This window comes from Oncorhynchus tshawytscha, linkage group LG19, assembly GCF_018296145.1.
Source record: "Oncorhynchus tshawytscha isolate Ot180627B linkage group LG19, Otsh_v2.0, whole genome shotgun sequence".
NCBI classification, from domain to species: domain Eukaryota; kingdom Metazoa; phylum Chordata; class Actinopteri; order Salmoniformes; family Salmonidae; genus Oncorhynchus; species Oncorhynchus tshawytscha.
In genome coordinates, this window is record NC_056447.1 from 15,337,785 (window position 1) to 15,350,921 (window position 13,137).

The following is a 13,137-nucleotide window of genomic DNA, read 5'->3' on the forward strand; positions in this document are numbered from 1 at the left end:
TGACTAATTTACAGTTACGTCAAACAGTGCAGCCAGAATAACAACAAAATAGCTGCAATTGCATTTGTTTAAGCTGTTTTGTAGTGACATTTACTTGGCTACATCCATAATAATAAGCTAATGATACGCGATTTCACCTCGTCAGGACATTGTTGTTCGAGAGCTAGATGAGAACACACCTAACACAATCACTTCAAACTGAAGCTGGAAAGACTCCAAACTAGCTGCACTTCATTTTGTTTGACCTGTTTTCTATTGATCATTTTTATGGATATATACAAAGAACTATGCTGGCTCATGATTTCGACTGGCTGAAAAGCTGCCTGCCTGTTGTCCCGACTCCTGACACGTTCAATACTATGGGACAGCTGGAGATTGTTTCAATATTCTAATTCAATGTTGCAAATGTCGGAGAGACAGACAGCAAGGTTTATACAAATATTCGCTGTCGTTCTGAACTTCTAACGCAAGTTGGATGGGTGTGGCTTCGTGACAATGATCAAGATTTACTGCTCACCGATTTGACAGCTCCAACGCAGTTACACCTCCGACACCGCCAAAACATCAGCAATGCGGGTGCCCCTTTTCACCGGTTAACGCTTTAAGGCTGTGTCCCAGATGGCACCCTATTCCCTATATAGGGCACTACTTTTGACCAAGACCCATAGGTCTCTGGTCAAAAGTAATGCACTACGTAGCGAATAGGGTGCCATTTGGGACACCACCCAGGACTGTGTGATTCCCCTAGCACCCGGTGCCCTCAGCGCTTCCTCCCTTACAGCCGTACAGAGTGACGGACAGAGCAAGAGGAAGCATCACTCAATGCTGTGCACAAGATAGATGATAAGGGGGGAGAAGAAGAGAGAGAGAGGAGGGGGCAAGGAGAGATAGAGGAAAAGAAACAAGAGTGGAGAAGAAGAGGTGGCGGAGGCTAAACATAAGAAGAGAAAGAGAGAATTGTTAGGCTAAGGGCAGAGGGAAAGAAAGTGAGAGAGTTCTATGGAGCATTAACACTAAAGCCATGCAAAGAAAAGCTCATGTTTACATGCACACAGCAATACAAGATAAAAGCATAAGAGCAGGAATATCTCCAGTGTAGAAGAAGAAGAAGCATTTCAACCCCCATGTTTGTCTATGTACTGTACAAGAGAAGAAGAGTGGATAAGGAAGTTGTTTGACACCTCTAACTGGTCTACACACATGATGATTAGATGAAACTGACAAGTATCAATAGAAGCAATATTTCTCCCCAAAAGAGGCTAAATTCTACATTCTTAAATGACTGGTAAAATCATTTTTCTTAAAGGCCCAGTGCAGTCAAAATCTAGATTTACTGTATGTTATATATATTTCCACACTATGAGGTTAGAATAATACTGTGACATTGTGAAAATGATGAAAATGCCCTTTTAATGTAAGAGCTGTTTGAAAAGACTGCCTGAAATTTCAGCCTGTTTGAGTGGGATGGAGTATTGGCCTGCCTGGTGACATCACCAGGCGGTAAATGAGTTAATAGACCCATAAGAAAGTGTCCCAAACTTCTCTGCCAATAACAGCTAGTTTTCAGTTTCCCCTCCCCACTCAGACCACTCCCAGACAGTCCTAGATAAAATTGTTGCTTGAGAAAAGTATCTTTGCTAAGAAGCTATTTTATTTTGTTTTTGATCATTTTAATTGAAAACAATCACATTAAGGTTGTTACCCAGAAATGTTTTGATGTTGAGAAAAAAAATAGAGCTGCAGTGGACCTTTAAACACATACAACACAAGTATTTCCCCCTCCCTCTTGAACACTAGGAAAGAAATACAGTCAGCCAAAGGAATGAAAAAAATTAAATATTTGACTGAACAAAAGCTTGTTGCCTCATTTACAAACATACAAGCAGGTAAATAAATAAATAACATTCAACTGATCTAACAGCTTTTCTTTCATATAAAGAGTGAGGTTACAATAACAAATTTGGAAACGGAACAGAGAAAATGAACAAATATGAATAAATAAGGAAAAAATACAAAAATATCCACAATTGCATTTCACTTTTTTTTTTCTCCTCAAACTCCTACTGCTGGTAGTTAAGACTAAAATAGGTATACTGTACATGACAAATGACAAAGTGCTCTGGGGAAAAGGGGTAGAAACTTGGTGAATACAGTAATGTTTGTACCATGACACCTTACTCAGATCAAATCAAACAAATTCATAATCCTAAATGACCATATAAACAAAAATACAGGGCGAAATAAAGGGGGGAAAAAGGGAAGTGTGGCAACGCAAGTTTGTAAAACCTGGTCCTACTGATATATCTAAACACTGTCACAACTAGACATTTCCTTTTTACATACGAAATGAATTCAGTCTGTACAACAGAGTAGATCATTCATTTAGATAACCCCCAATACCCCAATACCCACCTCCACCCTGAATCCCTTAGTATTTTTAAATCCAGTTTCTTCACGAAGAAAGAGGAAGTACATTAAAAAGAGAAACGATACAATCCAGCAAGCGTCCGCGTCGGATGTTGATACTACAGTAGATCAACAAACTCATCCTCCTTCGCTTCTCCTTTTGGTCACTTCATTGTTCTGTCCATTTTTTTGTTCTTTGTTCTTGTTATTACATCCCAGAGTTTGTCTATAAATACTGTGCAATAGTGTGTGAGAAGGGGAGCGTGTATTTATTTGTGTAATGAGATTGTGTGTTTGGGTGTTAAATGCTTAATAATCTGTGTGTGTGTGTGTGTGTGTGTATGTGTGTGTGTGTGTGTGTGTATATACATGTGAAGGGATAAAAGTGTGTGTGTGTGTGTGCATTTGTATATGTATAACATGCTTGTGTATCAGAGGGATATGGATTGCTGTTTTCTCCCTCGGGGACTGCTGCTCGGGGTAGCGAAGGAGGCCCCTTGAAAAGCGGTCCCCAACTCAGTCAACAAATGTCCATCTCTTGGTGTGCAGACGGTGGGGTTGAAGTGATGACCAAGGAGGAAGAGGATAGGCGGATTGGAGCAGGGAGGCAGGAGGAGGATCTAATAGGTTTTCTGGATAATTCCTGGTAGTAGAAACAAGTCAAGTCATCACACAGGTGAGCAGAGGAGAGAGAACACAATGGCCCTGTACTAATACAGAAATGGATCCTTCCTTCCTCGTTTCCTTGAGGTAAGCACAGTGATTGGATAGATGTAAGCAAGGTTACCACCCTACTACTTTCACCAATCTAACCTATTCAGATCTGTGATTACTTCAAGGATGTATTTATATTTGGAACAGTGCCAATATGTGATCAAAAGAGTGGGGGAGGGAGAGCACACAAAATGGCACAGACGCTTAGATGGGGTGATGTGTGTGTGTGTGTGTGTGTGTGTGTGTGTGTGTGTGTGTGTGTGTGTGTTAAGATGAGGGGAGATTGTGGGTTTGGTAAAATATCTGTTTGATTCAAATTCTCTATACAGTCATTCTTTCATACAAAAAGTATATTGAGTCCAAAGAGGGTATGTTCAGTTACAGTACTGCTAGCTTTTTCATTGTCAAGTTTCTGACCACTTTTCCAAAACCCCTGATAAGAATGGGTAAAGTGATACTCGGGTTTGGATCTTTAATGCTTCATCTTAGCTCTAACTAACATTTTGGCTCTACTGCTACGACAGTTTCCTGGTCTAGGATTCCTCCAGTGTCCCAATGGACGCCATCCTGACTCTGTCTCGGCCCGTGGCGGGCGGACATTTTGTATCTTCTCGCATGGAAGAGGAGCAATGTCGGGTGGTTGGGGTAGCGGGGGGTTGGTGGTGAGGCACCTGGCCGTTCTTCTCCTCTGAAAAAAGTTTTTCAATTACGTCAAAGAAGTTATTCAAGGGGCTACCTAGGTACACAAACGGGAAGCAAAGAAAACGGGGAGAGAGGGAGAGGAAGAGAGAGAGAACAAACAATGAACATTAGGGTTTATGTGAGAAGAGGAGGCTAGAGAGACTGACAGAAGGTGGGGAAGAGAAAGTGGGAGAGAGATGGAGGGAGGGTGAGGGCCACTGTGACAGCCACGTCGGGTGAATGTGTGTGTGTGTTCAACATATAAAAGACACCACAATATGATATCACTGTCAGGTCTAGCCAATGAGAAGCGGGATGTAGGTCAATTTAGGTCAGTGGTAAAGATTGGAGCATTATAGAGAAAGTGACAATTTGGACTGCTATTTACCATATACAGTACAATCCAATGGTAATTATAAATACAATATTTAATATTTTAGCAGTTGTTTAACAAAACAGGTGATCACGTGATCAACATTCCGAAGCATGCCAGCGAATGACAGCCTGAATCAATCATTTATTTGAAAAATATAATTTAAAATCAAACACAAACGCTGTCTGAACAACTGCAGTGTATTGTTTTGTAACGTATTAGCAAAGCCAGCTCTTTAGGCTATACTGAGTGCTATCCTTAGCCAGATCGCTCAAGAGTGATTCGAAATTGGACGTGGGTATTATCATCAGTAAAAATTCAATCTGAAACTTCCCGAGTGGCGCAGCGGTCTAAGGCACTGCATCGCAGTGCTAGAGGCGTCACTACAGACCCGCGTTTGATCATGGGCTGTGATGCAGCCAGCTGCAACCGGGAGACCCATAAGGCGCCGCACAATTGGTTAGGGTCGGGATGTCCTTATCCCATTGCACTCTAGCGACTCCTTGTGGCTGGCCAGGCAGATGCATGTCGCCAGTTGTGCAGTGTTTCCTCCGACACATTGGTGCGGCTGACTTCCGGGTTTAGCGAGTAGTGAGTCAAGAAGCAGTGCGACTTGGCAGGGCCTTATTTCAGAGGACCCATGACTCTCGACCTTTGCCTCTCCAGAGTCCGTGCAGGAGTTTAAGTAATGGGATAAGACTGTAACCTCCAATTAGGGTTAAAAAGTAATTTTTTAAAAGCAGACCAATGAACTATTATAACCTAAATATGATCAGCATATTCTCATGACTGACTTTAACCAGAGTATCTAGCTAACTCCCCCCACCCCCCCATTTCTGTCATCTGAATTAGTCGACTCTATGGATTTTAACTTAGATTAGCATACCGGGCTCAGACCATTTTAACAATATTTGTCATGACGTTAACTCAACTGATTGCAAAACCCACACAGAGTAATGTAAAAAAATCCAGCAAACGTATTGCTGATTGACCTGATTCTGACAAATATCGCCCACAAGTACAGTGGAGTATTTGCTAATGATCTCAGTGATCACTGTTCTATTGCATGTATTAGAGATACCAAACACATTAACACTCATTTTAAACATTTTTCCCACACATTTTTCTTCATGATATGTTTTACTCTGACAGCTGAATGCTTGACCCTAAATTAGCTCTAGAATTGTTCTCATCTATTTTTATCCCTCTGGCAAACAAACACTGCCAACGCCTTAGAGTAAAAAAAATTTTTTTTAAATCCTTGGTTCTCTATAGAACTTTCAGATCTTCTGATGAGTAATCACGTCTGGTCCAAGGCTAGAAAAACTGACTCTGTAGATGCACTACCTCAATAAAGTTACATCTAGATACTTTTTTCTATCTATGACTCTGCTGGTGATCCATCTAAATTTTGGAAAACAGTTCATGCACTGAAGCGTGGAAATTCCTCTTTCCCTGCCTAAGAAAGTTGTTTAAGACTCTGGCACCATTACTGAGAAAAATTAGATAAGTGATGCTTTTAATCAGCATTTTATGTCAGTGGGCTTTTTATTTGAAATAAATTGTGGTTTAATTGACCAGTTGACTGCATGCCCCAGGTCATCTTAGGTTTCATTACATACAGTCGAGAAGAACTACTGAATATAAGAGCAGCGTCAACTCACCATCAGTACGACCAAGAATATGACTTTCGCGAAGCGGATCCTGTATTCTGCCTTTCACCCAGGACAACGGAATGGATCCCAGCCGGCGACCCAAAAAAACTTCGTGAAAGAGGGAAACGTAGCGGTCTTCTGGTCAGACTCCGGAGACGGGCGCATCGTGCACCACTCCCCAGTATACTTCTCGCCAATGTCCAGTCTCTTGACAACAAGGTTGATGAAATACGAGCAAGGGTAGCATTCCAGAGGGACATCAGATACTGTAACGTTCTTTGCTTCACGGAAACATGGCTCACTGGAGAGATGCTATCAGAGTCAGTGCAGCCAGCTGGTTTCTCCACGCATCGCGCCGACAGAAACAAACATCTTTCTGGTAAGAAGAGGGGCGGGGGCGTATGCCTTATGGCTAACGAGACGTGGTGTGGTCACAAAAGCATACAGGAACTCAAGTCCTTCTGTTCACCTGATTTAGAATTCCTCACAATCAAATGTCGACCGCATTATCTACCAAGGGAATTCTCTTCGATTATAATCACAGCCGTATATATTCCCCCCCAAGCAGACACATCGATGGCTCTGAACTAACTTTATTTGACTCTTTGCAAACTGGAATCCATACATCCTGAGGCTGCATTCATTGTAGCTGGGGATTTTAACAAGGCTAATCTGAAAACAAGACTCCCTACATTGTATCAGCATATCGATTGCGCAACCAGGGCTGGCAAAACCTTGGATCACTGCTATTCTAACTTCCGCGACGCATATAAGGCCCTGCCCTGCCTTCCTTTCGGAAAAGCTGACCACGACTCCATTTTGTTGATCCCTGCCTACAGACAGAAACTAAAACAAGAAGCTCCCGCGCTGAGGTCTGTTCAACGCTGGTCCGACAAATCTGATTCCACACTCCAAGACTGCTTCCATCACGTGGACTGGGATATGTTTTCTATTGTGTCAGGCAACAACATTGACGAATACTCTGATTCGGTGTGCGAGTTCATTAGAACGTGCGTTGAAGATGTCGTTTCCATAACAACAATTAAAACATTCCCAAACGAGAAACCGTGGATTGATGGCAGCATTCGCGTGAAACTGAAAGCGCAAACCACTGCTTTTAATCAGGGCAAGGTGACCAGAAACATGACCGAATACAAACAGTGTAGCTATTCCCTCCGCAAGGCAATCAAACAAGCTAAGCGTCAGTATAGAGACAAAGTAGAATCTCAATTCAACGGCTCAGACACAAGAGGTATGTGGCAGGGTCTACAGTCAATCACGGATTACAAAAAGAAAACCAGCCCCGACCAGGATGTCTTGCTCCCAGGCAGACTAAATAACTTTTTTGCCCGCTTTGAGGACAATACAGTGCCACTGACACGGCCTGCAACCAAAACATGCGGCCTCTCCTTCACTGCAGCCGAGGTGAGTAAAACATTTAAACGTGTTAACCCTCGCAAGGCTGCAGGCCCAGACTGCATTCAATCCATCCCTATCCCAGTCTGCTGTTCCTACATGCTTCAAGAGGGCCACCATTGTTCCCAAGAAAGCGAAGGTAACTGAGCTAAATGACTACCGCCTCGTAGCACTCACTTCCGTCAATAATGAAGTGCTTTGAGAGACTAGTCAAGGACCATATCACCTCCACCCTACCTGACACCCTAGACCCACTCCAATTTGCTTACCGCCCAAATAGGTCCACAGACGATGCAATCTCAACCACACTGCACACTGCCCTAACCCATCTGGACAAGAGGAATACCTATGTGAGAATGCTGTTCATCGACTACAGCTCGGCATTTAACACCATAGTACCGACAGTAGTTTTGGAATTGTTAGTTAGATTACTTGTTGGTTATTACTGCATTGTCGGAACTAGAAGCACAAGCATTTCGCTACACTCGCATTAACATCTGCTAACCATGTGTATGTGACAAATAAAATTTGATTTGATTTTGATTTGATATACTGTGAAGCAGGCTGAAGGACACACACACACACACACACTGCTACTATACTAGGCTCTAAAACCTGGGAGGACACTAACTTACACTAGCCTTTTATGACTTCAGTAACAGTTTCAGACTGTCTTCAAACCCCTATTACAGAAAGCCCGAGTCACTCCAAAATATTGAGGCAATAGTTTGAAACCCTTAGGATCATAAAGTTATTCAGCAAAGTTGTGAAGAAAAATCTCTAGGTTGAACATTTTACAACTTGGAACAGTTAACTGAGTGGATGTACACTAGAGCAGGGCTCTTCAACCCTGGTCCTGGAGAGACACCATCTGGTAGGTTTTTGCTCCCTCCTGAATATATGCACCTGATTCTAATAAATAGCTGGTTGATAAGCTAAATCAGGTTTGTTACAAATGGGATTTGAGTGAAAACTTACAAGAAGGTAGCTTTCCAGTAACAGGGTTGGAGAGCCCTGCACCACCATTGTTTCTGTACCCAAGAAAGCAAAGGTAATTTAACTAAATGACCATCACCCCGTACCACTCACATCCTAGACCCACTTCAATTTGCATACCGCCCCAATATATCCACAGATGAGGCAATCTCCATCACACTACACACTGCCTTTTCCCATCTGGACAAGAGGAATACCTAGTTAAGAATGCTGTTCATTGACTACAGCTCAACCTTCAACACCATGGTACCCTCCAAGCTCATCATTAAGCTTGGGGCCCTGGGTCTGAACCCCACCCTGTGCAACTGGGTTCTGGACTTCCTCACGGGCCTCCCTCATGTGGCGAATGTAGGCAACAACACCTCCGCTAAGATGATCCTCAACACAGGGGCCCCACACGGGTGCATGCTCACCCCCATCCTGTACTCCATTTCTCCCTTGATTGCGTGGTCACGCACGCCTCCAACTTCATCATCAGTTTGCAGATGACCCAACAGTAGTAGGTCTGATTACCAACAATGACGAGACAGCCTACAGGGAGGAGGTGAGGGCCCTGGTGGAGTGGTGCCAGGAAAATAACCTCTCCCGCAACGTCACCAAAACGAAGGAGCTGATTGTGGACTTCAGGAGACAACAGAGCGAGCACTCCCCCATCCACATCGACGGGACAGCCTCCACCCAGAATCCTGCCCTGAACTTAGTCACTGTCACTAGTCGGCTAGCACCCGCTTACTCAACGCTGCACCTTAGAGGCGTCTGCCCTATGTACAGTACATAGATGTGGAATCACTGGTCACTTTAACAACGCTTACGTACTGTTTTACTCATTTCATATGTATATACTATATTCTACTGTATGCTAGTCAATGCCACTCTGACATTGCTCGTCCTAATATTTATATATTTCTTAATTCCATTCTTTCACTTTTAGATTTGTGTGTATATTGTTAGATTCTACTGCACTGTTGGCGCTAGGAACACAAGCATTTCGCTACACCTGCAATAACATCTGCTAAATTTGTGTATGCAACAAATACAATATGATTTGATTTGAGCACAGAACATGTGCTGTGTTCTGTCTGCTCAACCTTCATCTTTCTCTTTCTCTTCCTCTCTCTCTCGCTCATGCCAATCTAAATGATGAAAGGAGAGAGGCTTGCATCAGACAGACAGGACAGTTAATTGTTTCAACACCATCCCTCATCCCCATCTTTCCCCCTTTTATCACCCTCTGTTCTGAGAAACACATTAAATCCCTGCCAGGTATGCTACACACATACACACACACACAAGCATGCAAACACATGCATGCACGCAAACACACACACACACACACACACACACACACACTCCTCGAGACTGCTCTTATTGGTGATTAATAGACATAACGAGCTGCCTTGATGAAGTATTTTGTCCTGCACCTATTGTTATGCAAAGCCAAGTTCTCTGCTAATTACTGGCCCCTGCCACTTCAGATAGTGCCACTGACCCAGTGGCTCTACTACACCTTAGTTGAGTCCCAAATGGCACCCTATTCCCCATATAGTGCACTCTATGGACCCTGGTCAAAAGTAGTGCAATAAATAGGAAATAGGGTGCCATTTGGTCCTAAGCCCAGTAAAACCCCTGCTATGGGATGCTGCTATTAAAGTGCTGGCAAAAATCCATGATAGTAGTCTTTATTCTAGATTAATTGTTTATTTTAATTGTACTGTTTCTCTAAGAATGGCTTACCAATAAAAACTTGACTAATTTGAGGTAAAAAGGAGTTGGAGTACTCCACATTATTTTAGCTCACTTTAATCCATTGTACAGGATGTGGACAGATGACTGACGTGTTCCTGAGAGTCAAAATGTCAGTTGTCTGTTCGCATCCTGTACAATTTGAAGTATTTTACTATCTGTGCTTAATGTTAAATCAAATCAGTTCTTCCAAGAGTTTTATAAGTGTGTGTGATGACTAGAGAAGTGGGAGTGCATTTACTTGACAGAGTTAGTAGCACCAGATGTGAAAGGTGTCAAAGTAAAGCCTACTTTAAGTGGAAGTTGACAAGAGTGCTTGCCTTCGGGCACATCCGTGCACTGGGGGTCAACAGAAGGGAGAGATGTTGAGTCACTCCAAAATACTTCCACACTCTCTCTGTTTGGGATGGTGAGGATATATATATATATATATATATATATATATATATATATATATATATATATATATATATATATATATATATATATATATATATATATATATATATATATATATATATATATATATATATATATATATACACATATATATATACACATATATATATACACATATATATATACACATATATATATACACATACACATACACACACATACATACATATACACATACACACACATACATACATATACACACACACACATACATATACACACACACACACATACATACACACACACATACATACACACACACAGGCTTTTGGCCTATGACATCAAATCTACTCATGTTAACTTCAAGGTAAGTTTTCAGCTGGCATTCTAAACACTGAGATGTTTCAGGTGCGACAGGGATAAGAATTGAATTACTAATGATACAAAAAGTATACTACATCAGAAGACAAACCCTTAGCAAAAAAAGTTATATCTAGAACCTAAAAGGGTTATTCGGCTGTCCCCATTGGAGAGCCCTTTGAAGAACCCTTGTTTGTTCCAGGTAGAACCATTTGGGGTTCCATGTAAAACCCTTTCCACAGAGGATTCTACATGGAACCCAAAATGGTTCTACCTGGAACCAAAGAGGGTTTATTCTATGGGGACAGCCAAAGAACCCTTTCTGAACCTTTTTTCTAAGAGTCCACTGATAACACCAACTCGCCTTAATGACATTCCACCTTACAATGAACAGTGGCTCTGTTCCAATACTGTTGAATGGCATGTCCTTGTGTTTGTGTTGCACGTGCATACTGTTTGTGTGTGAGTGTGAGAGCGAGAGAGAGGAATCAAAGACAAAAAAATATAAAGCTTAGTGAGTTGCAGTGGACATATATCTACATGGGGATGGGCTGAAGGGTGACCGCCTGGTCTCAAACTCCTTATATCAGCCAGATGTAGCAATATATCAATATGCAAATTAATTTATCAACACAATCATAGATACCAAAGGATCTGACTTTGGATTTCAGACAAACAGGGAAAGTCGCACTGTTCAACACTTTTCAACATCTACCACTCCTCCTTTTAACATATTGATTCAGTGATTGTTAAAATGTTAGTATAGGTGCAGAATTAGTTACTTAGAATACATTTAAAATAGTAGTACACATGCAAAAAATATACGTGAACATATTAGTGGTATTTCTGTCTGGCCAGCAGATGGTACTGATATCAGGAGGATGGCGAACAAGGAATACACACCAGGGAGATTGCTCTAGTTTGAAGTCAAAGTTAGATGACCATCCAGGTCCCAAGAACATCTAGAATTGCCATCAAAACCGGCCACTATGGGCAAAGGTGAGCAATATTACCTTCAAGTAGGCTGTCAGCTTGCTGGTGGATGGGTGTAAAAAAGCTGCTCTCTGGCACCAAAGGTTGCGTGTTCAGTGCTAGGCAATAGTTATTTGTTTTTCTGTTTTATAACTTTTCCAAACTTTAACCTTTATCTTAACCACTCTGAATAAATTCCTAAACGACCCCATTTTAACCATATCCCAAACCTTTACTTAAACTTTTCTACATGTATTTTTAGGGGGTAGATGAGCTTAACTATTTGCAGATAGATTGTGGCTTCCATTAATGTAATTGTCTGCATAATTTCCAATCCCCCATATATCTTTTGGGGGAAATATATATAAATAAAATATATATCGTGCCTTCGGAAAGTATTGACTTCTTGACTTTTTGAATTCTAAAATGGATTAAATTTATTTTTTCCCTTATCAATCTACACACAATACCCCATAATGACAAAGCGAAAACAAGTTTAGAAATTTCTGTAAGTGTATTTCCCCTACCCCTAATTGAAGTAAACTAATGCACCACAACACTTAGGGTTCACAGCTGTCAATTTTTTGGTCCTTACATGAAATTGGAATACTTTTTTATTAATCACAATTTCCTTTAAGCAATTTTGGTCTTTAATGCATTTCTCCCCATTCCACTTGCCTCTTCTATTTTTCCTTAATTTAACCCTTAACTTAACGAGATGTGAAACTCTCAGCCCAACTGCAGTGTTTTTGGTTTCACTTTTGCTGAGTTTAGTAACAGTGTCTCAACCTAAACGTCAAAAACCAACATTTGCCTTGACCTCACCCATAGACGTTTGGAAAAACGTGCACAAAACATTCAATTTCTAAGTCAAACTGTGATATTTTGTTTTACACACACACGAGAGACGGCGATAGATGGATGGATAAGACAGGAGGAAGGCCATGAGGAGGGTGAGTAGGAGGACAGAGGAGTGTCTTTTACTTTCTTCTTCTTTTGTTCTCTCAATCTTTATAGACATTTCTATTGTCTATAAGAGATCTATGTGGTAGGCACTTTGGGACAGAATGATTTATTATTGGCCAAATGGCTCATGGATAAAACAAGAGATGAGCGAAGATTGTTTATTATATATTGACAAGATATTCAAGTGACCGCTCTAACAATGGAAAAACAGGGGGAGGCGAGATCAGGTGGGGCCATTAAGAAGGCAGATATGCGTTAGAACAACAGACCATAGAGATAGACAGAGGTCTCATCTGTGCTATTTTAGCGTATGTGACAGCATGGGCAGTGCCATCTCCATTTTTAATCAGGTGATTATTTTCTTCTTCTTTGTCTGATTGCTCCCAACTCATAGGAACTCCCACCCAGTTGACAGCTTTAAAATGGTGGAAGCCCTCCATGGCAATGTCCATGCTA

The 13,137-nt window shown here is 41.5% G+C and overlaps 1 protein-coding gene across 1 annotated transcript in view; it reads right to left on the reverse strand.

Annotated features, from left to right (window-relative positions):
- Positions 1-1,444: 1,444 nt before the first annotated feature.
- brsk2a (BR serine/threonine kinase 2a) overlaps positions 1,445-13,137 on the reverse strand; it is a 512,190-nt gene continuing 500,497 nt past the window's right edge. Inside the window, exon 19 of the mRNA XM_042302009.1 lies at positions 1,445-3,925. Within this exon, the coding sequence (XP_042157943.1) occupies positions 3,654-3,925 (272 nt within the window). The 3' untranslated portion in view covers positions 1,445-3,653. The remainder of the gene's footprint in view (positions 3,926-13,137) is intronic.